A 26,182-nucleotide genomic window follows, 5' to 3' on the forward strand; every position below is an offset into this window, starting at 1 on the left:
TCTGCATATTTATACTTTACTACGGACACGATATGGTTTTAATGATACTTAGCCTACAAAGTGCACATCACTCAGTTTGTTTCATCGCTGCTATCTAACAATTGTTCGTCATCCTTGTATTCCTTGTCCTGGGACGGTGCACTGCCTCCGCCCAACTGGGCCAGAGCGCTGCGCACCGCATCCTCGTAGTAATCGCAGCGTGCGGATAGATTGGAACTGCCACTGACGCTCGACACGAGACTGGAGAGACTGGCGCTCGATTCACTGGCATTGTTCTCCATGGATGTGCTGCTCTGTGCGCCCGACAAATGGCGCCGACGCTGGCGCTGCTGCTGCAGTGCATCGTACACATAGTCGTAGTCGTAGGTGCCTTCGGGCCGGGCATGCAGCGGTATGGGAAAGTTGTGCAGAACCTGACGGAACACCTCATAGCGATCGCGCAACTCGGCATCCACCTCCTCGTTGCGCCGCTCCTCGGCCTGCATCGAGTGCAGCACCGAGTACATGAATACACGATTGGCAATGTGGCAGTCCGGCAAGAGACTGCCCTCCACACCCTGATTGGGGCACATGCTGTTCACCGGATTCGCTCGGACGTATATCAATTGCAATGCAATGCACGGTAATTTCTACGGACAGCTTGCTAGTCTTGATCGGTGTTAGATTTTACTTATATTTTTGTCTTTTTGAGCAAAAACAAAAACTTCAATTTGAAACGAGCGCTTAATTTTCATATACATTTATTTACTAAATCAACACAAAATAAACTGGGACAGCTGCTTAGAAGCATTACATAATTATATCCATTTCTAAAGCTTAGAACAATGCCAACTAAACGATCCCACACACACAATGAACAACGAACAAAAACAAACAAACAACGAACAAAAACAAACAAACATATAACACAATTAATAAAGGCGGAAATAAAATTATTAGTGTACCGTTAACTTTTATTGTGCCGCATAAATTGTTATTATTTAATAAACAAAATAAAAAATAAAACAAATATCAATTAAATTCAATTAAATCAAAATATGCTTTTGTTAACTATAGACAACTATATGTAGCCATTGAATGAGTTATGTAGCCTGTTGTTCCTAGGATATCTCTGAGTCAGTCAAAACTACAATGGCTCGGGCTAATCGAATTTTAAGTTTTTAAAGTTCCTATACTAGAACTTACCTAGAGCTTTTTAAACCAGACAAAAATATTCTACGTTCAAGTTGAATTTTAGAAAATCTATTGTCTTATAATTCATTCAAATAGGTAATATGTATATGATAAATAAGAGTTGAAATTACAAACAAATGGAGTTTGTTCTGAGGTACTAAAGCTCCTTTAATCTTATAAATTACATCAACTCTAATGAGAAATACTATATCCATTAAGTATTCATTCTATTGGGTGTATCGGCCATAGAGCTCCAACCATTATGTTTGAAAATGTTCAATTTAAAGAAAATGTGAATCAGTGATTGATCATTTTTTTCATACTAATATTATATTATAATATTATATTATAATATCATCTTATAACAATACCAGAGCTATGATTGACTGTTAAATTCAAAAAGGAATTACCGAATCTAGGGTGATGTGGTGTCATAACAGAACTGATATTTAACAGCAAAAGTAACAAACGAGCTCTCTTACTTTTAATGTTAACTAACAGAATCTCACAATCGTGATCACGCAGACACAACTTTTTCCTCACTATCTCTGCTTTCAGAAATGTGTGTATGTATTTGTGTATGTATGTATATATGCACAAGCAGCAGTGCTGTCCATTTAGCTATGCTATTAAAAGAGAATTCCCGTTAACAGTTAAGTGCCATTTCGGTTGACATGGGCCATAATCGTGCCTAAACTGCCATAAAATTGTCGAAATAAGCTAAATTATGCAGCGTGTCGACATTTTGAAGTACTTAAAATTATTATACTTTAAACTTTATTTGAAATACAGAATGTAATAGAATGTTTGTATGTATAAATGTAATGTTAATAATGAACAAACATGAATTAATTATAACAGGAAAAAAACAAAATATAATTTCGAAAATAAAACACATATTTGTAACTCAAACATCTAAAAACAAAAACCAATGAATATATGAATATGCATCTAATTATGCACGTTATGTGTACTTAAATATTTAAAAAGACAGTAATGGGGCAGTGATCGCTACCCAGGCATTGGCTGCGCATCACATTGTCCACGATGCGCGGCACAAACCGCTCGGAGACAATGCAATAATCTAAACGCCAGCCAACATTGCGGGCTCGCGAATTGGACATATAGGTCCAGAAGGTGTAGGCACCAGTCTGTTTGGGGTAAAAGTGCCTGAAGGTGTCTACATAACCAAGGGCCAGCAATTCAGACATCTTTTCGCGCTCCTCCTTGGTGAAGCCGGCGTTTCGAGTATTTGTCTTTGGATTAGCCAAATCGATCTCGGAATGCGAAACGTTCATATCGCCACAAATTACAATTGGCTTGAGGGCATCCAATTTCTGGACATAAGCCTTAAATAATTCCTCCCAGCGCATGCGCATTTCCAGGTTAACCAGCTTGCGTCCTGAATTCGGCACATACACATTGATCAAATAGAATTTCTCATATTCGGCGGTGATCATGCGACCCACATCATCAAAGTCTTTGTTGCCAATGCCATATTCCACATTTATGGGCATTATTTTGCTGTAAATGGCGACGCCTGCATACCCGCCGGGCATGCACAACCAGTATGGATGGTAGCCGGGCAGTCGCGCCATCTCGTCCGGTAGCTGATCATTAGCGCATTTGGTTTCCTAAAGGTGACAAAAACTGCATTTTAAATACATGATAATTTTAATATTTATATATATTGCATACCTGCAGACAGAATATATCTGGCTGTTCACAATCCACAAATCTTAATCCATCTTTCTTTAACCAGGCTCGCAGGCCAGCCACATTCCAGCTGGAGATTTTCAAATTAAATTCCTTATCCGTTGGCGATGTAAATAGACTTTTATCATAGGCATCCACCTGCTGTGTTGTTTGCTTTTTGGCCTTGGACGCTGGAAGACAAAAGTTAAGCACATTTTGCAAACTTTTCAATACCGCAGTGCCACAGCCGGGCTCCGTCAACGTACTTCTTGAGCCATCACCTTCGTCAATTGCAATGGCATCAGCGTCCTCCTCACCATTAGCAGCTGCTCGCTTGCGGCTGCGTGCTGAAAATTCGAAATTAGGTAATTGGAAGTGGTCCATTATCGGGATTCTTGTTTACTTACCTGGCTTGGTCTCTGGCAAATTCAGCTCTGCATCTAGTTTGTCGTTGACTTTCTTTTGGGCACGTTTCTTGGTAGTTATTGGGGCCTCAACACTAGGCGTCTCCTGCTGTGGATCATCGGTTGCTGATTTCTTGCCGCGTTTCTTCACAGGAGCCTCAACATTTTCATTATTTATCTTCGTTAGTTTGGTTCGTTTCTTGCCCACTAGCGGTACTTCAGGCTCTGGTTCTTCGTCTGCTTCTACCAGGTCGGAAATTTCACTATCTGCCAAACGTTTAGTACCTCGCACACGCTTTGCTGTTGTTGTTGATGCAGATACTACTACCTCTGTAACAGCATCAACTTTTTTTGCCCTTCCTTTGGAACCAATATCAGTTAAAACCTTCTTAGAACGCCCCTTAACAGGTTCTGGCTGCTTGTCTGTCTCAATTATATCGTTTTTCTCTGCCTCCTTTTTACGACTGCGCGCTTTTGGCTCCTCCTCCTTGATCGGTACGTCAACAATAGCAGCTTTTTCGTTTAGGGGTGTTTTCACTTTCTTAGCCCGTCCCTTGCTTACTTCAGGCTCTTCAGGCGCTGGCGTTTTCTCCTTTTTTACGCGTTGCTTTGTGGTTTTAGCTTTAGTCTTTACCGCATCACTAACCTCTGTAGGTGATTTCTTAGCGCGTCCTCTTAGTTTGGGTGGTTCTGATTCCTCCGCCACAGCCTCCACTTTTTCAACAGGCTTCTTCCTGGATCTGACTACAGTTTTCTTTACAACAACTTCATCTTCTTCCCGTGCAACATTCATGTCACCATCTGTCGTTGCTGTTGGTGCTTTCTTTCCGCGCGCTTTACTCTTAGTTGGCTGTTTGATAGCAGTAGCTACATCAGCGACCCCCTCCTCAGGTATCCCGTCATTACCATTTGTTGCAGACAACTCTGATGCCGGTTGTTGTTTTTTTACAACTTTCGAGCGTGGCATGCTAGTATTATTTGTTATTTGCAGACAGCTAAATAAATTGTGTTACTAAATATTTTTATCGCAATATTAACTGTAGTGTTGTTTTCACTTTGTACTTACCTTTAAAATGTGGGTAATCCAAAAACAACTACCGACCATGAACTCTGCGCGGGCAATGGCAATGCCATGCCAAGCCGGTATCGCTTTTTGCCCGCGTGAAACTGTCAATAAAATCATCGACATTATCGATATTATAGTTAAAAAAGTAAACAATTATTTCCGAAAAGGTTTATTTGTTCTTAACTATCCAGCATATAAAAATATCATTTCTCCATAATGTTTATATATTTTATTGCTTTTTTTTAAGTTTAAATTCACAATTGAATATGTGATTTGCTGATTTGCGCACTGGTTACCATTGAAATCTTAAATCGATAAGAACCAAAAATTAATTTGGTAATAGTAACTTCAAGCCACCTCCGTTTATCATCGATTGTGTCATCGATTGTTTTTTCTGCGCTACCCGCTGTATCTTTCATTTAAGTTTTTTCCCATAAACAATTCGTTTTTACAAGAATTTTCAGTGATTTTAGTGGGATGTGCATATAAATTCAACTGTGTTTATCAGCATTTGACGACAAAGCGCACAAGTAGCACAAATTTTAGCATAGACCCGCATCAGCAGTCATAATCGAAATAGCATCTCGTAAAAATGCCAAGTGAAATAATTACGCTCCAGCTGGGACAATGCGGCAATCAAAGTGGGTAAAATTTATTCTGTTCGTTGCTTGCTGGAAAATTGTGGCTTTATTTTTACCAACCCATTTTATTAGTTGGTTTTGAATTTTGGAAGCGGCTCTGCCTGGAGCATGGCATCTCGCCCAGTGGCGTTCTGGAAGAATTTGCCACTGATGGCATGGATAGGAAGGATGTGTTCTTCTATCAAGCAGATGACGATCATTATATACCGCGTGCCGTGTTGCTGGACTTAGAGCCTCGCGTGATTAATACCATAATGACTTCTGCTTATTCCAAAGTAAGTATCACGCAATAACAAAAAAAAAATTGTATCAATTAGGTTTTTTGATTAGCTCTACAATCCAGAGAATGTTTACTTGTCGAAACATGGTGGCGGTGCCGGCAACAACTGGGCATCTGGGTATAGCCAAGGCGATAAATTGCAGGAGGAAATATTTGATATAATCGATCGCGAAGCGGACGGAAGTGATTCGCTTGAAGGTTTTGTGCTTTGCCATTCTATTGCAGGTGGCACTGGTTCGGGAATGGGATCATTTCTTATGGAACGCCTAGCGGATCGTTATCCCAAGAAACTCATCCAAACGTATAGCGTGTTTCCGAATCAAGACGAGATAAGCGATGTTGTAGTACAACCCTACAACTCAATGTTAACGCTTCGCCGTTTAACAACCGCAGCGGACAGTGTCGTAGTACTGGATAATACGGCATTAAATCGCATTGCTTGCGACAGGTTGCACATACAGAATCCAACCTTTACACAGATCAATACACTAGTCTCGACCATAATGAGTGTTAGCACAACAACGCTGCGTTATCCATCATATATGAATAACAATCTCATTGGACTGACGGCCCCCTTGATACCAACACCTCAGCTACACTTCCTCATGACGGGCTACACACCACTCACCAGTGACGCTAATCTTAGCAATCATGTAAGTGTAGTCCAATATATGTATATGAATGTGTATATATTTGATGTCAGAGTTTATAAAATACTTATTTTAGCATAATCCCTTGTCTTCGCACCAGGCTGTTAACGTGCGGAAGACCACTGTGTTGGATGTGATGCGACGTCTGCTGCAGCCTAAGAACATGATGGTTTCAACTGGCCCCGACAAAACCAATCATCACTGTTATATCTCGATACTTAACATCATACAGGGCGAAGTGGACCCCACACAGGTACACAAATCATTGCAGCGTATACGGGAGCGGAAGTTGGCGCAGTTTATCCCATGGGGGCCTACCTCAATACAGGTGGCATTATCTCGCTCTTCGCCTTATGTGCAAAGCAGCCATCGTGTCTCGGGGTTGATGTTGGCCAATCACACGAGCATTTGCTCCTTGTTTGAGCGCACTTTGAATCAGTATGACAAGCTGCGAAAGCGTGGTGCTTTTCTGGATCAATTTCGACGCGAGGATATATTTAAGGATGATTTAACTGAATTGGACGAGTCTCGAGAGATCGTGGACGGTCTTGTACAGGAATATGAGGCGGCTACACGCATGGACTATTTGCAGTTTTCGACAAATAGACGTGGAGCCAAAGTCGATGGGTTAGGAGATACAAAATCGGAAGACACCAAGTCGTTACATAGCGCTGATCTTTAAGCAGTGTACCACCCTTGTGCCGTTAACGTGCCATGCTCAAGAAACGAAGTATTCTACACCTGCTCGAATATACATTTGTTTTTGTGTGTAATTAATTATTCATGAATTCTTAACACGAAAGGATTTAAAATCCTTCAAGTATTTATACATTATAAATTGTTTAATGTATTTTATGTTTGTGCGTATTTCTGTTTGTGAGGACACTGTTTTAACGGTCTTTGTCTTTCAAAGTATGCATACTTTTTTTGCTAATCATTGTTAAAAAAAATATCTAATAAAGTAAGTTGCTGTTAGGTGATTTCGATAAGCCTAATAAAACTGACGAGAGGGCGGAACAGTGGAATTTTGTCATAATGTTTCTATTTATTAAAGTATAGAGATAACTCTAAATTTAAAACTGTGTAAAGTACCGATTAGAGTCGACCGGTTTTTTTAATTTGCTGTGGTGAATTACTGTGTCCCATCAACTGTAGTTGAACATTTATAAACTGTGGTGGTTGGTCGATATTTTGCAGTGCTTATATTTTGTTTGTGAGTAAAGAGTCCATATCTAAGTTATTTCTAAAATTATTTTCCACATTTAATTTTTTATCAACATTGTAAGACAATTATATGAGTAAAGTGAATGTAATATTTATTTACACAACGTAAAAATGTTGATAAATTTGGTTATATTTTAATACATTGTAATAATATTTCCAAATCCTGTTTCTGTCCAATGGTTTCTAAGCATTGTTTTTTTGCCAACAATTTCAATGACGCCAAATATATCTGTGGATACGAAACATACACTGAGGGAGCCAATCTCCACATTCGCAATTTTGGACTTGGAAACGTCGAATTTGCCAGCACATAATAACAATCGTGTTAGTATCACGGAACTTTGCATCTACGCCTTTGATCCTGCTGTTTTAAAGGATAATGAGAACTCAACGGATTCGAAACAAATTGATGAATCATTTTCCCCTGAACTGCCCTCGCCCCCAAGAGTAATGCACAAGCTCAATTTACTATTCCAGCCGTCGATGCTTGTACATCCGGAAGCAGAAATTATCACAGGTCAGAAAAGTAAATGACTCATGCTGGGCGATCCAATGACTAATGTGTTTTTTTGTTGATATATAAACTATATGCTAGGCTTGAACAACTATATTTTGGAGCGCGAGTCAAAGCTGGACAGTAATTCAGGTGAACTTATAAAGAGATTCTTAGAGCATTTGCCTCCTCCAGTTTGTCTTATTGCGCATAATGGCTGGGGATTTGATTTCCCCATTGTTAGGAAAGCTCTTAATAAGTTAAATATCAGTTTGCCAGCTTCGACGCTTTGCGTTGATTCGTTGCGCGGCTTCATGGAAATTGACGATAAACTAAACGATAAGAATGCAGTGGTAGAGGGTAATTTGCCAACTGATATTAAAGCCGAGCAGATTGATATTGTTGATAATTCAATTGACCCCGTCACCCAAAAAGAAATCGACTGGCAATCATTAAATGAAAACACGCCAAAGCGGCAAATTCTGAACCGCGCAGATGCACTACTCAAACGCAAGCATTTGAACGCTGATGATACGGATATACCTGCAAACAAAAGGACATTGCAAGACATGAAATCACGACGTCAACTTTTTACTGGTCTCAACTGTGCCTCAACAAAACGATATCCCCCCCGCGGTCGTTATCGCTTATCCCATATGTATGAGCGTATATTCAAGCGACCGGCTATAAATGCTCATCGAGCCGAGGCGGATGTCATAATGCTCACAAAGCTGATCCAACACTACAATGTTAATTTTGTAGCCTTTGCCGAGGAGCAAGCCATTCCCTTCACAGAAGTTGTACCGATTGGTGGCAAGACTTCAAATTGCACTAATTAATTATAAGTTTTATAACGGAATATGTTTGCATGCTTGCATGACTATTTTATTTATAAGAAAAACGAAAATTGTGAAATTGTAAAAGTGTTCAATTTTAATTATTTTATTTAAAATGCAATATATTTTTCTACATTAAATTTTAAATTTTTGATAAATAATGTAAATCTGATCTGTGTGGTTTTCTCAATTTGTATACGAAAAAATTAACAAATCTACAATGTAGGGAATATCATTTAAATAATTATATTTGAAACATTTGAAAATATGAGTATTAAATTCAAAGTTTAAAAATATATATATTTATAAAGTATCGATACTTGCTATCTGGATATTTTGTACAGTCACAGTTATTTTAATGTATCGATAACACATGTAAAACTGCTACAAGTCAGCTGTTCCCAAACAAAGAATCAGAACAATTTACGTTGCAAAAAAACAGCATCTATATTAGCGAACAAAGATCAAAATACGAGTGGAAGGGACAAAAAAAGTTTAATTTATTGACAGTTACCAGCACACAAAAAAAAGAGAAAGAAAGTGAATTATGAATTTGTCTTTTGCTGGCTGCGGTTTTCTGGGCATTTATCATGTCGGTGTTGCCGTGTGTTTTAAGAACTATGCACCACATTTATTGCTTGAGAAAATTGGAGGTGCATCCGCAGGCTCCCTGGCCGCGTGTTGCCTGCTTTGCGATTTGCCACTTGGTAGTATGACATCTGATTTTTTCCGGGTAGTAAACGAAGCTCGTCGCCACTCTCTGGGCCCCTTCAGTCCATCATTCAACATACAGACCTGCCTGCTCGAAGGTCTGCAGAAACATCTACCCGAGGATGCACATATGCGAGTCAATGGGCGGTTACATATTTCATTGACGAGTGTTTACGATGGGCAAAATGTTATTATCTCACAGTTCGAGTCCCGCGAAGAGGTGCTTCAGGCACTGCTCTGCGCCTGCTTTATTCCGGGCTTTTCTGGCATTTTGCCACCGAAATTCCGTGGTGTGCGCTACATGGATGGTGCCTTTTCGAACAACTTACCCATCCTTGATGAAAACACTATCACCGTTAGCCCCTTCTGCGGCGAGAGCGACATTTGTCCACGTGACCAAAGCTCACAACTTTTTCACTTTAACTGGGCAAACACAAGCATCGAAATCTCACGACAAAACGTAAATCGTTTTGTTCGTATTCTCTTCCCGCCTCGCCCCGAGTTCCTTTCAAAATTTTGTCAACAAGGTTTCGATGATGCCCTACAGTTTCTGCACCGCAACAATCTAATCAATTGCAGACGTTGCGTTGCTGTTCAATCGACGTTTGTTGTCTCAGAAACAGTTGCTCAGCCCCCCGAATTCGATCCAGAGTGTCATGAATGCAAAAAGCACAGAAAAGTATGTAGTAAATCCTTAAATATGTATATTTGTCTAATTCTTGATTAAATTTTGTAATTAAATCTTATGTTACACAGGACGCTTTGAGCTCAAACATGCCACAAACTGTTCTGGACGTAATACAAGACTACATTGAGCAGGCAAACAAGGGATTGGCCAACTGGATCTTTAGGCATCGCGGCCTTAAACTACTCTCACTACCTGCTACAGTGCCAATGGACTTTTTGTTGGCAACCGTATATAAAATCTCCAGCCTGACTCCGAAACTGACCAAGCAAATGCGACTAGTGATTGCCCAGTTGCACAATGCAATTCAAACGCGTCTCTTCAGTAAATTCACGCTTTACGATACGCCACATTTTGATGCAACAGGATTGTTGCACTCTAGTCGTTTGTACGGACCGCGAGTTTCAATATTAGTCGATGAATGGTCTGTCAATTTATGGATATTTTAAAGTGTATTAGCATAAAATTGGCCTCTATTTACAGCGGTGCTACCCCACTAAATGTCGATGTTGATAATTTTGAACATGTTCTCAAGATGAGCACGCATAATGATGCCCTCTATGCCTACTACTACACTGATAATAGCACGAATCATGTTAAGGTGACTGAAATATTTGATTTTGATGAAATGACAGAGCACGGTCAGCTGGCTACAGATTTACAACTCTACGAAGGCTCCGTCGAGGATCATCCAAATCCACGCCAGCCACATTCACATAATGCAGTTGTCAGCGAATGGAATGGTGTTGAGTCCGGTTAGTATAGCACACGGTCTCATTAGATCACCATCATGACGTTGTATCACATCATCAAGATCCATCAGCATTTACCCAAACATTTCTTACAGTGCAAATAATGCCCACTACACCCGTATTACACGACGTTGCCTTTTAATCACTCGCACACGCATTCACACACACACCTACGTATAGGCAAACAATGCTAAAGTAAATGTTCAGATCATTATCAGGTATATTTGCCACATATCATTACTCATTTAAAGTACATTAATAGTTTGTTCTTTTAAATTGATATTTGATATTTGCTTCTCAGACTTCTTCATAGACGCTCAAACGCCCAATTCGACAGAAGAACTCGAATCGCCATACTTCAACACATTAAATATGGAACACAATTTGGAAGAAATAAATGGTCCTTTGGCTAATCAACATGGGGCTCAAACGTCCATAAATAGCAATGATTTGTGCATAGAAATCGAATGAGCTCTCCACTTATGACAATCGAAACTCGAATTTATAACGAATATAACGATTCCAAAGCGGCTCCCAGCCAAGCGAAGAGCCTTATTTAGCTTTCTGTTAGCATGTAATACTTATATAATTGTAGTACGAAAACGTATGTTTATATGTAACTATGTAATTGCATTTTACATATGCTCTTTGCTTCTTCTGGTTTTGTGAGTTGCAGTTAGAGCATGCAATTAAACAATGTTTTATTATTGGCTGTTAACTCGTATTTCAAATGCCTGAGAGCATCTATGTTTAATGTCTTCAATAATAAAAATATACATCATTTAATCTATTAATTCTTTTTTTTACTGTGCCTAAAAAAGTCCTTATCATGGAAAGAATCAAAACTTATAAATTTACAATGTAGATGGCATTTATCATCTTTGAATTGAGATTCATTGTTGACATGCACACAATGAAATTGCATAACAAGGATAATGCTTACCTTCTGTGGCGAATTTTAAACATTCCAGAGACGCTTTCATATAAAATTCGCAATGAAGCCTACTTTTAGGAACAATAAATATCTTTTGCCATAAAGTGAAACCCCCTCCTTTTTAGGCAATACACATATATCTAATTTGAAAAATTGTTATTTTAATTATAAAAAATCGTTGCACGAATTTTCTCACCCTCATTGCCAATCGCATTCAATAGTCTCAAATATTTTGTAATATAATTTAATGATATACACTTTGATAGACTTCAGACACTACAACATGCGTAATATACTTATTTATATAGATTAATATTAACTACAATACATATATGCATGTCTCTTCTGACGGTACCTCTATATATATTATTGGCTTATAAAAGGGCTGATGAACTAACATTGAAACGAAACTTTACAGAATTTAAGTTTTTCCGTTTTATTTTTATATTTAACATAATCGCTTTATTCAATGTTGTGTTTATAAATATAGTGAGAATTTGTTGTTATTTTCAAAGCTTTCAAAAGACTTATTGAAGTGGCATATGCCCGTAATTAACTGTACAGTATAAAAAGGGTTTAATGAAGAAAACTTAAAGCCTATGCTTTATACAAGGGAAATTGTAAAATTATCTTATTTACGTAATTTGCCCGAAACGCCGCCATGTACTCAATATGCGGATCATATATATAATTTAAATTTACAGTACAATTTATAAATAGCTGCTATATATTACTTGTACATATGTTTAGCTATGTATGGTACCTAATCTGTATTATGCGTATTCTGATTTTGCTTGTGAGTGTATGTGTATGGGTGGATGTGAATTTGTTTGGGTGTGCGTGTGTGTGTGAATGAGCAGGTGTTTTTGTGTGTGTTGCTCATGCTTTGTGTCAAGATCGTTACGGAAAGACTTATCAATTAGCCGCGCCCGACACAGACACCACAGCCAAGCTTAAAACTAACCTAAATGTATATACAATAACTAGCGGCATTCGCTCCTCATGTCTGCGTGCGCCGTTCATAATCGCGCCTGTAATCAGCGGGATATTCTCGGGGCATGACTGGATAGCCGCGTGGTTCATTCCGATAGCCTGGTGGCGGTGGCGGCAAAGCCATGCCATTTGGCAAATAGTAATTAGACGGCAGGTAATGGCTCGAGTAGGCATGCGGTGGCACGGCGGACGGGTATCTGAATGGAAAGAAGGAAGGAATCAATCAATCTATCGGCGTACAAAATTTGATTGGTACAGTTTCAAATTAAGCTAAGTAGACTTACCTGCGTTTGTCTGGTCTTCGTTCGCGATCACGCTCACGATGATCTCGATGATAACCGCTGCCGACAGCACCACTGCCTCCGCGTGGATATAGTGAATCATATCTCTCGCGCTTATAGTCAAAATTGTAACTATAATAAAAATAAAATTAACCATCAAATATCAATGATTCCATTACTGCCTTTAACATACCGCTCACGTGGATGCCAACGATCCATTTCAGCAGCGTAGCCAGAGGGTGCAGGCGGCGGCTCAAAGCGTCGACTGCTGCCCCCTATTGCAGATGGTGAGTTGAGACCAGAACGACGGGCGCTACTACCATCGTAGCCACTGGGGGGCCCACCACCAGCACTACCGTAGTAGTCATGATGCTTTTTGCGCTGGTCTTCGTGGCTCCCGTGTCGAGAGGATGCAGTTGCATCCATATTTAGGCGCTTGAAAGACATTGATTTAAGGTTGTCGCTGATACCAGAGTTGTTTACAGCCATGCCGCTGACCTCCACATCGTTCTCATCGCGTTTTCGCTTCATTGGCGAATCGTTGGCAAAACGGCGTGCAGACTTGTCATCGGAAGGCGCACCTGAATAGCGTCCCTGACGCTCCTTGTCCTTATCTTTCTTTTTCTTTTTACCACTCTTGTCACGCTCCTTCTCCTTGTCTGCAACGCCGTTTTCGGCTCGCGAGCCTTTCGACTTTCCGCCATCGACAGCTGTTGTATTAGGAGGAGCATCCTTTTGAGTTTGCTGCTTAAGCGCATGCTTGTAGATTTTGAAAAGGCGCTTGGCATCCAGTTCTGTGAACTTAGACACAAAATACCACAGGTTGCTGCGCCACTCCTTTTTCTCAGTCTCACCATAAGGCTGCAAGCAAACATCGATTTGTCGTCCAATCTGCAATAGACAGTCACGCGTATGCTGCAACTGATCCTGATCGGACAAACTGAGATCGGGCTGATCTAGAGCTTTCAGCGCTTTCTTCACCGGTCGCATCTTCTCCTTACATTCATTAAAAATGCTGGGATCCAAGTCACCAAGAACTTCCAGTGCACGTGGCTCATTGTTGGCCGTAAAGTGCATAGGCTTATTGCCATTATTGTCGGATGCGCTTGACTTTTTACTACGAGTCTTTGACTTTTTCTTTTTCTGTGCATTACCATGGTCCGTCGCTGATGCAGATGCTGTAATTGGTGAAGCAACAACGTTGCTGCCATCTACTGCCTGCCGTAAACTACTATCGCCCGTCAGTGAAGAACTGCCCTCTTCAGGAACTCCATCCTTACGCTCTGGTGTACCGACTGCTGTCGTGGTTGAATTGAGATTTGTTTTTAACTTGCGAGGTCTGCGTTGTCGCCGCTTTTCACCTTTTGTCAGCTCAACATTCTTCTTGATAATCTTGAGCAGGTACTCCGCTCTAGATTGTAAGTGCTTCGCTTGCGGTTTGCGTGTGTCGTTAAGCAGTATCTTCTCGCTCAGTTTAAGCGTTGGATCCAGCTTCATTTGCTCCCAGGAGCCAATACCATATTGATAAATGCCGCGCAGCAAATGAGTGTCCTCATCAACACCCCACTCTACATCAAAATTAGCTGAACGTGTCTTGATGTTGAATACCCATTGCTGCCGCTCGTGCGCCGAACTGGGCATAAGCTCATTAAGCGGTTGTAACTCTTCTTCACAGGCCAACAGCGTTTTGGCATTAAACGACACCCCACCCAACTTAACAGAGTAAGTTGCGCGGGTGCGTCGCTGTTTGCTGCCCGGCTGCTCCTCTTCCTTGACAGTCTTGATTTCTTCCTCCTTGTGCTCGTCTAGGAACTGCACGCAACGTTGATGCAGCATCTCGCCAATGCGCTTTAGCTCTGTTAGTGGCTTTTCCTGCAACTCCGCATCACATGCAATCGCCTCTAGACGCTGCAACGGCGCCGGAAACTTTTTATAGCTGCGTATAAAGCGTCGAAGTTCTGCATCGGTGAAGCCAATGATTTTCTCTTTCATTGCGGGACGTCCGCGTTTGCGCTGCCTACCGCCTCCATCCTCGCCCCCAGCGCCACTGGCATCGGAGCCCAATTCATAATCCGAATCACCCGAATCGTCGCCCTGCTTGGAACGCATCCCACTCTTGGATGTGCTTCGCTTGCCGGATTCGTTTTTATTTGCGGCAGCCGTTTTGCGGCGCGGCGGCAGGTACAAGTCCTCCATTTCCTTAGCACGCTCCTGATCTTCAATGACTTTTCGAAAATCTTCGGGTATAATGTCATCCCAATCTTTGCTGTCATCCTCCTCATCAGCCCCTTGATGATCCTTACTCGCCGGTTCACTGGGCTCATCCTCCTGAAACGCAGCTATACTAGCCACCTTAAAAGCTGACAGCAGATCATCGCCCGGCATTTCGGGATCTTCGTTTCGTGTCTCGGCGCGACGCAGAATTTCATCAATATCGCATACAAGCTCCTCTTCGTGCTCTTGCTCATCCTTAAATAGTTCTTCTGCGCCAAATTTAAGAATGGCCGACAAGTCATCTTTGTTAAAGGGATTTGAATTGGACGAGTGACCATTGCCGCTTTTGTCTAGCACCGTTCGACCTGTTGTATCCATACGTTGTATCACCAAATGATCGAGCACCATTTTTTGCTTGGCACGCTCAACAATTTGCTCCTCAACGGAACGCGCTGTGACCAGGCGATATATATTCACTTGATTCTTTTGACCAATGCGATGGGCACGGGCCTGCGCTTGCAAATCATTCTGCGGATTCCAATCCGAGTCGAATATAATAACCGTATCGGCTGTGGCTAAATTAATTCCCAAGCCGCCGGCTCGGGTCGATAGCAAAAAGCAAAAGTCCTGACTACCCTCAGCATTAAAGTGATCCAATGCTTGCCGCCGCATTTCACCCTTAATACTGCCATCCAAGCGTTGAAATGAGAAGTGTCGCTTCTGAAGATAATCAGCGAGCACATCAAGCATACGAACCATCTGTGAAAATATGAGCACACGATGACCCGTCTCCTTCAGTCGGCACAGAAGTTTATCCAGCAGCACAAGTTTGCCGGAACCCTTAAGCAGCACCTGCAGCGCTTCATCCTGTTGCAGACCAAAAAGTTCGAATTCTGATGGACGTATGAGCGCCGCATGATTGCAACACTTCTTCAGTTCAATGACAATGTTAAGGAAGGTGGATGTGGAACCGCGTTTGCCTTTGCGAAGCGCATCAAAATTTTTGGTAAGTATCCATTTGTAGTACTGCTTCTGAAGTGATGTCATCTCCACGCGAAGTATTTGCTCTACTTTGGCAGGCAGCGATTTTTCCACATCTTTCTTTACACGCCGAAGTATATATGGCTCAAGCTGCTGATGTAGGCGCGTATAGCCTTTGTCCTCGGCATTACCATGCTGCAGCTCAAAGTTGTCCCAAGTATCGAATTTCTCGGGCATTATAAAGTGAAGCAGAGCCCACAGCTCCTTTAGCGAGTTCTGCAATGGCGTGCCCGTAATAAGTAGCCGATGATTTGTGTCAAATTCCTTGAGCGATTTGTACAACAACGAGTCGTCGTTTTTCAGCCGATGCGCCTCATCAACGAGTAATGCTGCCCACTGGAGGGTGCCCAGAAATTGTTTGTCCTTTAGCACAATCTCATAGGTCGTTAATATGCAATTGAATTTCAGTCTTTTGGAACCTTCAAACTGCCACTCGTATTGCTGTATAAGCTCGCGTGACTTAACGTCACCCAGATATGTAACTACATTCATGTCGGGCGCCCACAAATCAAATTCCCGCTGCCAGGCGGTCATTGTACTAAGCGGCACCACACATAAAAATGGTCCATATAGATGATGAATTTTGAAGAGCGAATAGAGAAAACATATTGTTTGAATGGTCTTTCCCAGACCCATCTCATCGGCCAGTATAACGGAATTTTCCTTGCACCATGAGTGCAGCAGCCAGTTCAGTCCATCCATTTGATAATCACGGAGAGTAAGACCGTCCACCAAAAAATCGGGCTGTGACCTTATGCGCGAGAATTTTGGACGATATTTGATCACACGGCAGTGACGCGATGGAGTCCACTTGGAGTTTTCTCGCTCGGTGAACTGCTCAACACACCGTTGCCATTTCCTAACCACTAATGTTGCATCCTCCCACGTGGACTCCGAATAAGGCAACGATTGCCATTTGCACAGAAACTCCTCGCTGCCGTCATCTGGCTTGGTGCCACGTGCTATTATACGATCCACATTGTTATAGGACTTGAGCAAATCATGCTGCAGCTCTAATTGGCACTCAAAGTAATCGATATCTTCGGGGCCCGCATATCGACGCCAGTAAGCTGTGTCCTGCTCTTTCTTGATGAAGTTGTCCAGTTTTTTCATGCCTTTGGCCTTCATTTCGCGCAGCGTCGTTTCCGACTCCCAGGTATTGTGTATGTAGCTCCAACCCTTCCATTTAATCAGGTATTGCACCTCTAAGGACTCTGTCGAGTCCTCAAAGCCCGCATTCGGATCACATCCATTCTCCTCAATGGCATAAATTGTAGTTTGATTACCGGTACAGCCTTTCTTGCCATCACGCTTCGCAAGTATGCGTTCAATAGTCTCACACTTCTCCTCCTCTTCAGCGGCAGCCGCGTTAGCAGCTGCCTGACTTTCATCGTACTCGAATTCCAGCAGATCCTCCGAGTCGGTGGCCTCGTCCTCAGAGGCCTCTTTGTAACTCACAGCAGCGGCGGTGCGACGAGTCGCACACCTATTATGATTCCGTAATTATTGGGATTTATTTAAATTATTAAATGTTTTTATTGACATACCGCTTGCTCGCATCATCATCATCGCTGTCTTCAGAACTAAAGGATTTCACGCGACGGCGTGGCTGTTGATGTTGCGACTGTTTGTTGCCCCCAGAACGGGCATTGCACTTGCGTTTCTGTGCTGCGAAAGGTGCCTCATCGCTATCTGCGTCATTACTCCCGTCGCTCTCATCGGAGTCCCAACTGTGTATGAATAGATGCTTAAAAGGTTTCGCTCAAGAATTCTAAAATAATACGATTGCACTGTCTTTTATTTGATCTATATAAAAATCGAAAAGCATTTTTTTTGCACGGCATCCTGTTTAGCAAAATATGTTCTTTGAGAACATTTCAAAAAATAAAAATAAATAAATAAATAAAAAGCTTAATATTGCTATGTATTCTGTATTCCCTTGATATTTTATAATTCAATACATTTACTTGAAATTAAAATGAAGTATTCATTCATTTAATCAGTAAAAACACATTTAATTACAATTGGAAAATGCAATAAAATAAATTAATTATAAATTCAGGACCTAACTAAATAAGGCTAACTATCAAATTTGTAATTGCAATCAATTTAATTATATTTTATTTTACTTACGTTTGGTTTTTCTTCTTCTTTTTGGCAGGTCTCTTTGATTTTTCAGCAACAGATGCCGCAGCTTTGCGCGGCTGTCGCGTAGATCGCTTAGGTCTGTAATCATCCTCCTCATCTTCCTGTAAGTTATTGAAAGTAATTGAGCTAACATTATGTGAGACACTAAACCAGGCGAAATGTTTAACTTACGCTGCTGCTACTGCTGCTGGAGGATGTGGGCGAGGCATTGGCGGAGCTATCACTGGCATCATCTTCATCGGCGCTGGCTTCACTGACCGCCTGTGAATTTTGTGTCTTCTCTTCGTCACCATCATCGTCATCATCATCATCGTCGTCGTCTTCATCATCCTCTTCGCCAGCTTTGGCAAGTGTTGCTGCAGAAGTGCCAGAGGAGCTGCTGCTACTACTCGTGTGCAACTTGCTGCTGTTGTTGATGTTATTGTTGTTTGTTCTGTCAGGCTCGCCGCCAGCCTCCGCATCTGAGTCGGAATCACTGGCGCTGGAACCACTACTGGAACTGTCTTCCTCATTCCCATCCGTAAAGCCATTCGTTTTGGTATCTGCTTGAGCGGCCACTGCTGTTGGTGGAAAACCTGCCACCGCCGTTTTGGCAACCGTTGGCTCATGCGAACTGCGTCCATCGCTGGAGTTACCTGAGGAACTGTCTGAATCAGAGTCGGAACCAGAGGATCCACTCCCACTTCCGCTGCCACTGGCCTCTTCTCTTGTGTCATCTTGTTCGTCTGAGCCTATACTATGCGACGATTCATTGAGTGCCTGTGTAACAATTAAGGAGACAATTATGTCGAATCTCATAGGAAAACTGGACATTCACTCAAAGAAATTCATTTAACTACAAGAATTTAACTAGAAATATCACTTTAATTGATAACCTTTCATTTCATTACGCATTTGTTTAATTTGTTTTTATTAATTTAGTTGGAGTACTAAATTTTTAACTTTCTTATCCTTGAAGAATTCCTTTATTAAAGAACTTATATTGAGAAAACTATCGGAACATGAAAGAATAAAGGTATAACATAGACTATTAAACACTTCAGGCATAAATGCGGATTGTGCTTGTATTGATCAGTATAACGTGTCCAGAAAACAAAGTGTTTTTAATTTAATTTGATCTTCCCTTAACTTAGTGTTAAACCAGGGTTTATACTTTAGTACCCCTTTACCATATGGTATGCATGGGCTTACTGACTGCGCCTGATCCTTTACAGCTTTTTAGGAGCTCATACCTTGTCTAATTTTATAGTGAGCAAGTAGTCTTTCTTAAAAACGCGATTTGTGATTTAATACCCTTACCACACTATTGGTAAATGACTATGATCCAAGATAGCAAGTAACATCAGGCAAAATCTAAAAGAAAACGAACTGAATCCTTGCCAGAAATTAATCAAATTCTTATATTACCGAAAAACTTTAGAATGCATTCAAAATGAAGAAATGTTTGTAGTTACCACAGCCAAAGATGTCACCAATGTAATAGAAATGCCTTGCAATGAAAAAAATTTATGTGCAATGCAGTTTTACGGCTAATCCTCTCCAGAAATGCAGTTTATATTATTTAGAGGACAGTTTTTGATATAAATACCAGCACTTCGTGGCTTCAATCCGTTGTCTGGCCTGGGTACGCAGGCGTACTTCAAAGAAATGGATGGATAACACTTTATAGCCGATCCTGGAGCGAAAAGCCGGTAAAAACATCCAAAATACGCGGATTTTTTACACTGAAGAGATTTTCTTGGTCTAAATGCACAACATTATTGCTCAAATGCACAAAAAATGGACAGAAATTATAGAAAATACATTTTAATACAAAAATTGTGTTAAATCAAGGCCAGTTCTTTGCAAGATTTATTTTGGCGGGCTGATGTTCCATGAATTTTGGCCAGAAATTCATTGTTTGGAGCACGAGGAAAACTTTGCACCTGACAAAATGTGGTTACGTAATCGATGAAAATTTTCAATTTCTACTAGAATCGTTCGAAAATAATGCAAATTATGCATTTTTGATACGGCATTCAACGAAAACAAACTGAAATGCCCAAATTCAAACGAAATTTGCGAAAATGGGTACCCAACGGATTTTAGGAAAAATAACATTGGCTGCCACGTTGAATCCTCGGGCACCGGTTGACGTTGTAAAAACTGTGAAACACTATTAAATATATAATATTTAAGCACTTTTATACTGAAAGCCCCACTGACTGGCGCACCAAGCGCCGTACGTGTGACGGAGTCTCAATCGGGGGGACACCTCTTGGGTCACTCTTCGTGACTGGCACATGCCACACCCACAAAAGTAGCGTAGAAATTTTATACGACAGTTTTTTAGAATAATACTCACACGACGACTCGAATTCAACTGATTGATATCGCCTTGTTTCGAGTGATAGTAAAATTTCATAGTTTTCTTGTTATTTTTTTCTCTTACACGACGTTCACTGTCACAGCTTTTTCAAGGCCTACTTACCTGGCTCATTATATTTTCGTGGTAGCACACAGAGTTGCCTTATAGCGCTCATTAAACATGCAATACACTATTTAACGGTTTTGATAAATGTTTGTTTTGTTTTTAAAGTGAGCCACTTGTTTTTAAATGCAGTTTTCAACTACACAAAAGATGTTCACGTCGTCTTGGTCTATAGCAGTAAAAAATACGCCATTTTGTTTTAAGCAGGAGTGCATTGAAAGTGAAAACTATCGAGCTCAGCAGAGTTGCAACTTGCGATAAGTTCATCGTCACTACACACCTGTTTCAGACTACATCCAGCTGATTTCTTATACTGCACGGCTTTAATATTAAGTTGGCAGTTCCGCGACAACAACACTAACTACGTCGACGCTTTTCGATCCAGCTATTTTTTTAAATTACTATGATACTGCATTATAAAATGAAATAATTGCAGCATGTAGCACTTGTGTATACATACGGACGTGTTCAAAATGAAAGAAGTGGGCATAGCGCTGCCCAAATCGCGTGGTATAGGCGTAGGCATTGTAGGAGCTTTTCTTCTATTTTTCATTTTCTATTATTTTTATGGGGGTTACATGACGCTTACGCTCTTTGCAGCCATTTTATTACGTATGTAAACGATAATATATCTGTAATTGTTCTTATAGAGCTCTTAATTTATTTGCAGTTATTTTCTACCATGCACAAGACTTGCTTTTGTATCATCCGGATTTGCCAACAAACTCGCGCATTTACATACCCATCCCAACTATGCACAACCTACCACATATAACCGTCAGTATAAAGACGTCTGACGGAGTAACGCTGCATGCCTTCTGGATAAGTCAACCCGAGGAACGTTGCAAATCGGTGCCCACCTTACTCTATTTTCATGGAAATGCTGGCAATATGGGACATCGCATGCAGAATGTAATGAGAGCGTAACCTAATCCGATGGCGTTCCTGTTACTTATGTTAATTAGTTCATATTTAAAGGTATGGGGTATTTATCATCATCTCCACTGTAACATCCTAATGGTGGAGTATCGTGGCTATGGTCTATCGACTGGCGTACCTTCCGAACGTGGTCTTGTAACGGATGCACGTGCTGCAATTGATTATTTGCACACGCGCCATGACTTGGATCACTCACAGCTTATACTCTTCGGTCGTTCGCTGGGTGGCGCCGTTGTAATCGATGTAGCTGCCGACACTGTCTATGGCCAAAAGCTAATGTGCGCCATTGTAGAAAATACATTTACCAGTATACGTGATATGGCGGTCGAACTGGTGCATCCATCTGTGAAATACATACCAAATCTATTATATAAAAATAAGGTAATATGATTTTGATCATCTTTTTAAGGGTTTGTTATTGTTGCACATCCGTTCTTCTTTTGCAGTATCATTCACTTAACAAGATAAGCAAGTGCTCGGTGCCTTTTCTATTTATATCAGGCCTTGCAGATAACCTAGTGCCACCGCGCATGATGCGTGCCTTGTATACCAAATGCGGTAGTGAACAAAAACGTATGCTTGAATTTCCGGGGGGTTCACACAACGACACCTGGATAGTCGATGGGTAAGCTACAAACCATTTATAAGAATTATTTAACAGCAGATAAGCAGCCCAAATTCTTAAGTCATTCAGTCAACTGTAAAACGACCGTCTGAATTCGTATCACTATATAATGTATGGATGGAATGTTGTTCCACGAAGACAAAATTCAAGTTACTAGTGTGCTTTCAAATATCGCTGATTTGATAATGTGAAATATAAAGTAAAATTACTCTTAGAGATCTTATGATCTTAATGAATTAGTAATTGTTGTAGATATAACCAATTTAAATTAAACCATTTAACATAGACAGACATATATTACTTTATTTACATATACGTCTAAAACACAGAAACAAAAAACCTTTTAATAACGTTATGTTTATATCAGTAGTACTTTCAATTGCATAGTCTAACTAACTATAAATCATACTCATTTTCAGTTATTACCAAAGCGTTGGAAGCTTTTTAGTCGACCTACTGCAGCAGCCTTCTCCACTGCAAAAGCCACCCGAGAAGAGCAACGTCTGGGTCGAACTAGAACATAAGATTATTGACGTTTAACTCCCATACTTTATATGTATACACATACAAACTTACACAAAAGTGTTCTATTGACTGTGTTAACACTGCATTGGTATATTACTGGTGCCTACACACATATATGTAGACAATATCACGTGAGTTCATGATATTTGTTAAATGTATGTGTGTGCAGTGTTTTTTAAATCTGAATTGTGCACTAGGCTAAGACATTTTATGTGCTTGTAGATCTGTTAATGAAGTTGACAAGCATTAGGAACAGCTTGTTCCATATTTTAAATGTTAAACTACTTATGTATATTAGGTTAATTGTTAATAAGTAACAAAAGAAATTAGTTTGTAGATTAGCTTAAAATCTAAATCAGGTTCCGAAAATGCAAAAACAATAAATTATTTGTAAATTTAACAACTAAAAGCCCAAGAATTGTTCCTCAGCGCTATCCTCAGGGTCAAATTCTGCATCATCGTCATTTTTGGCAGTTCGCTTATGGCTTAGCTGCTGTTGTTCAGATTGATCGTCCTCCGCAATGATGGCCGCTGGCTTTGAATCTCCCTGTGATCGATGATGGAATACAAATGAAACACATTTACTTGCTGTCCACGCCTGGGACAATATACTATCTGGCAAACCGCGATTATTTGAGCAGTGGAACCACTGCGACAGATGTGAGGTGCAGTCTGTATTCTCTGCTGGTGGCTGTCTTTGGACATCCTGGAAACAACGCTTGCATTTAAGTCTGAAAGGTGCAAGAAATACATATGATATTGGATATATTTGATAAAAACACAGGCACCTACTTAATGTGCGTATCGGATAGCACGTTGGCCTCGAAGCTAAACAAATCCTTAAGATCATCGCGTGTGAAATGCTTTTCAGCCGACTCGTTGTTGTCTATGATTGTGCTGGACAGCGATTTCTTGTGCGTCTGCCTCTGTAGGATTTTCTCCTCAATTGAACCGCTCTTAAATAAGAGATAATATATATAAAATGAAATTGGAGCACAACAGCTTCAGCACACTTACTGCCACCAAGCGATAGATGTAGCAGGGCTTCTTCTGTCCATCGCGCCAGACTCGAGCCATCGCTTGCTCATCGTTTGCCGGATTCCAGTCGGGGTCAAACATGAATAACCGATTCGCGCCTATCAAATTCAGACCGCAGCCACCGGCTTTACTGCTTAGCATAAAGAGAAAGCAATCGGTACTGGGATCGTTGAATCTGTCCACAACTTTGGAGCGTTTCTTAATCGTCATGGTGCCATCCAACCGAACATAACTGTATTTGCGTTTACGCGCCAGCTGCTCGAACAGATCCAGCGTCTGCGTATAGTTCGAGATCAGGACCACCTTGTCATCGCTATTGGCGCGTATGGCAGCCAGCATAAAATCCAGTAGCATAAACTTGCCGCTCAACTCCGGGTTCACATCTCTATATAATGAATACAGATATAAGTATAATGTAAAAATATATGACTTGATAAATTAACTTTGGTTTGTAGTTGGCCGGTAAAACATTCTGTGAGTTCTCAAAACCCTTTTCCCTTGCAGCTATTTTTTCGTAGATCAGATCGGGATGATTGCACAGCTTTTTTAATGTTGTTATGTCGGCCAGTGCCGTCAGCGATGCCTTCTCATTGCAGTCTAAATAAAATAAATGCTTTAACGAAAATTTGGCATTTTTATTGACTATTTACTTACCTGCTAGACTGCGACGCACCTGATCCGATTTTAAAAAATTTGTGTAGATTTGCAATTGGACTGGTGTTAGTTTGACACACACGACCATTTCAAATTTGACCGGCAGATATTTGGTCAGGATTTGATTGGTACGTCGTATTATGCATTGATTGACCAAACCAATTAATTCCTGAGTCTTCTGCAATGCACGCTCACGTTCTGCGTCCGTAGAATCGGCATTCTGACCACGTAGAATTGCGTTTTCAAAGTTACGTTTGAAATCGGCAGCTGTGCCCAACATTTCTGGATTGACGAAGTTAACCAAGCTGAAATACTCGGTCAGATCGTTTTGGATCGGCGTGCCGGAGAGTAAAACGCGTCGTTTGGTCTTCAGGCCCATCAGAGCCTGATATGTGAGATTGTCACTATTTTTAAGCCGATGCCCTTCGTCGCATATGACCATGCCCACCTCCGTTTTGCAGAGTATGTGTGCATAGAGGCGGAATGTTTCGTAACTGATCAGCAGCACCGGTGTTCCACAGCGTGTGGCTGTATTCATGGCAAACTGTTCGAGAGTGCGGGTCGTTTCTTCTTTGGAGCCACCCTCCATGGCCAAGCAGTGCATGCGGCCGTGCAACCATTTAGTAAACTCCTTCTCCCAGTTTTTCACCAACGATGAGGGAGACACAACAATTGCTTTGGATATCGTTGGCTTGCAATCGGCGCTTTGTCGCAGCAGCGTCCACGTTAATGTGACGCACTGCAAGGTCTTGCCCAGACCCATTTCATCAGCCATAATACAGCCGTTGAAATTACCTCGTTTACCTTCCACGCATTCATACATAAAACGCACACCTTCACGCTGATGTGGACGCAGAACGTTGCTAAGGATTGGATCAACTACCACATGTACCTGCAACTTGCTCGGATCCATTGACATACGCTCATGCTCCGTGTAGGCAGGCGGTATATGTAAGACTAAAGCATTACACGCTTGTGGATCGTGCAAGGAACGCCGCACTATGGTACGTCGTACACCCAGTGTACGATTTCCTCCATAATCTGGTACATAGTTGGCAATAGGGACTTTGAACTTGCGCGCCAACACTTTGGCTATGGCCTGCTCATACTCGCTATTCGCCGTGAAGCGAATCGGGAGCGGAAGCTCGACAAGATTCGTAGACTCTCGTAATGCAGTTTGGCGTTTCTGCAGCTCCTCCTGACACGCACGTTTTATTTTCTTTTGTAGTGGAGGGGTAAAGGCATCTTTTGATTTGATGCGAACTCCCAGTCTTTGACTAGGTGCTAAACTCCGCCTCTTTTCAGAAAATAATACATTTTTCACTTAGTTTAAAATATTCAGATTTAAGAGGAGCTTACCATTTTATATATATTTAATTTTAAGGCGCGGAAAGTCAGCTGCTATTTAACCATTTAACAACACTGTTAATTTGAGCTGGGCACACTTCGAAGGTAACATTAGAATGACACTTTGTTTGTTGAAGTATTATACCTAGATGAAAACTTTCGGTATTACTAGGCCATGAATTCTTCCATTGTTCTTCTTTTTTCGAATTATCAAGCTGTTTAAAGCATTTAAATATATTTTAAATTTACAAGTATTTCATAAATTGACGGTGTCATCCCACCACAATTTGGTTTGGGTGACCATAGAATAAAAATATATTGTAAAATATATATAAATTTTTTACAACACTAGTCTTTTTGCAC

The 26,182-nt window shown here is 40.9% G+C and overlaps 8 protein-coding genes across 13 annotated transcripts; 4 read left to right on the forward strand and 4 right to left on the reverse strand.

Annotated features, from left to right (window-relative positions):
* Window positions 1–792, reverse strand: LOC111603954. Its single transcript, XM_023321789.2, has one exon. The coding sequence runs from the start codon at window positions 570–572 to the stop codon at window positions 72–74; it is 501 nt and encodes a 166-aa protein (XP_023177557.2). The 5' UTR covers window positions 573–792; the 3' UTR covers window positions 1–71.
* A 1,330-nt stretch (window positions 793–2,122) lies between these two features.
* On the reverse strand, window positions 2,123–4,428 carry LOC111603884 (recombination repair protein 1). Of its 2 annotated transcripts, XM_023321702.2 has the most exons (5): window positions 4,339–4,428; window positions 3,276–4,267; window positions 3,135–3,215; window positions 2,872–3,059; window positions 2,124–2,807 (listed from the first exon to the last, which is right to left on the reverse strand). In XM_023321702.2, exons 2-5 carry the CDS (start codon window positions 4,237–4,239, stop codon window positions 2,148–2,150), a joined length of 1,893 nt encoding a protein of 630 aa, XP_023177470.2. In that variant the 5' UTR covers window positions 4,240–4,267; window positions 4,339–4,428; the 3' UTR covers window positions 2,124–2,147. The 2 variants fall into 2 exon arrangements, with proteins under 2 accessions (XP_023177469.2, XP_023177470.2); XM_023321701.2 differs by having other exon boundaries at window positions 2,123–2,807; window positions 2,872–3,215.
* Window positions 4,429–4,687: 259 nt separating this feature from the next.
* LOC111603964 (tubulin gamma-1 chain) lies at window positions 4,688–6,944 on the forward strand. Of its 2 annotated transcripts, none has more exons than XM_023321802.2 (4): window positions 4,688–4,979; window positions 5,052–5,254; window positions 5,310–5,912; window positions 6,010–6,944. In XM_023321802.2, the coding sequence occupies exons 1-4, from the start codon at window positions 4,931–4,933 to the stop codon at window positions 6,589–6,591; spliced, it is 1,437 nt and encodes a 478-aa protein (XP_023177570.1). In that variant the 5' UTR covers window positions 4,688–4,930; the 3' UTR covers window positions 6,592–6,944. The 2 variants fall into 2 exon arrangements, with proteins under 2 accessions (XP_023177570.1, XP_023177569.1); XM_023321801.2 differs by having other exon boundaries at window positions 4,689–4,979; window positions 5,986–6,944.
* Window positions 6,945–7,101: 157 nt separating this feature from the next.
* On the forward strand, window positions 7,102–8,519 carry LOC111603965. Of its 2 annotated transcripts, none has more exons than XM_023321803.2 (3): window positions 7,102–7,190; window positions 7,322–7,650; window positions 7,729–8,519. In XM_023321803.2, exons 2-3 carry the CDS (start codon window positions 7,347–7,349, stop codon window positions 8,463–8,465), a joined length of 1,041 nt encoding a protein of 346 aa, XP_023177571.2. In that variant the 5' UTR covers window positions 7,102–7,190; window positions 7,322–7,346; the 3' UTR covers window positions 8,466–8,519. The 2 variants fall into 2 exon arrangements, with proteins under 2 accessions (XP_023177571.2, XP_023177572.2); XM_023321804.2 differs by having other exon boundaries at window positions 7,106–7,122.
* Window positions 8,520–8,807: 288 nt separating this feature from the next.
* Window positions 8,808–11,310, forward strand: LOC111603908 (1-acylglycerol-3-phosphate O-acyltransferase Pnpla3-like). Of its 2 annotated transcripts, XR_002751710.2 has the most exons (5): window positions 8,810–9,852; window positions 9,930–10,282; window positions 10,342–10,613; window positions 10,706–10,828; window positions 10,912–10,988. XR_002751710.2 is itself a non-coding variant. In XM_023321728.2 (4 exons), the coding sequence occupies exons 1-4, from the start codon at window positions 9,010–9,012 to the stop codon at window positions 11,079–11,081; spliced, it is 1,638 nt and encodes a 545-aa protein (XP_023177496.1). In that variant the 5' UTR covers window positions 8,808–9,009; the 3' UTR covers window positions 11,082–11,310. The 2 variants fall into 2 exon arrangements, 1 of the variants encoding a protein (XP_023177496.1); XM_023321728.2 differs by lacking the exon at window positions 10,706–10,828 and having other exon boundaries at window positions 8,808–9,852; window positions 10,912–11,310.
* A 697-nt stretch (window positions 11,311–12,007) lies between these two features.
* Window positions 12,008–20,878, reverse strand: LOC111603903 (chromodomain-helicase-DNA-binding protein 1). 2 transcript variants are annotated; one of them, XM_023321722.2, is made up of 7 exons: window positions 20,692–20,878; window positions 18,393–18,980; window positions 18,207–18,322; window positions 17,621–17,803; window positions 13,012–17,559; window positions 12,822–12,950; window positions 12,008–12,734 (listed from the first exon to the last, which is right to left on the reverse strand). In XM_023321722.2, the coding sequence occupies exons 1-7, from the start codon at window positions 20,698–20,700 to the stop codon at window positions 12,545–12,547; spliced, it is 5,763 nt and encodes a 1,920-aa protein (XP_023177490.2). In that variant the 5' UTR covers window positions 20,701–20,878; the 3' UTR covers window positions 12,008–12,544. The 2 variants fall into 2 exon arrangements, with proteins under 2 accessions (XP_023177490.2, XP_023177489.2); XM_023321721.2 differs by lacking the exon at window positions 20,692–20,878 and adding an exon at window positions 20,566–20,658.
* Window positions 20,879–20,958: 80 nt separating this feature from the next.
* LOC111603910 (protein ABHD13) lies at window positions 20,959–22,810 on the forward strand. Its single transcript, XM_023321734.2, has 5 exons — window positions 20,959–21,303; window positions 21,362–21,603; window positions 21,670–22,011; window positions 22,077–22,255; window positions 22,675–22,810. Exons 1-5 carry the CDS (start codon window positions 21,165–21,167, stop codon window positions 22,793–22,795), a joined length of 1,023 nt encoding a protein of 340 aa, XP_023177502.1. The 5' UTR covers window positions 20,959–21,164; the 3' UTR covers window positions 22,796–22,810.
* Window positions 22,811–23,163: 353 nt separating this feature from the next.
* LOC111603907 (DNA repair and recombination protein RAD54-like) lies at window positions 23,164–25,916 on the reverse strand. The gene is made up of 6 exons (XM_023321727.2): window positions 25,832–25,916; window positions 24,473–25,769; window positions 24,262–24,415; window positions 23,798–24,203; window positions 23,573–23,736; window positions 23,164–23,511 (listed from the first exon to the last, which is right to left on the reverse strand). Exons 1-6 carry the CDS (start codon window positions 25,832–25,834, stop codon window positions 23,184–23,186), a joined length of 2,352 nt encoding a protein of 783 aa, XP_023177495.2. The 5' UTR covers window positions 25,835–25,916; the 3' UTR covers window positions 23,164–23,183.
* Window positions 25,917–26,182: the final 266 nt, after the last annotated feature.

This window comes from Drosophila hydei, unplaced genomic scaffold (assembly GCF_003285905.1).
Source record: "Drosophila hydei strain 15085-1641.00,03,60 unplaced genomic scaffold, DhydRS2 tig00000149-arrow-pilon, whole genome shotgun sequence".
Lineage (NCBI taxonomy): Eukaryota > Metazoa > Arthropoda > Insecta > Diptera > Drosophilidae > Drosophila > Drosophila hydei.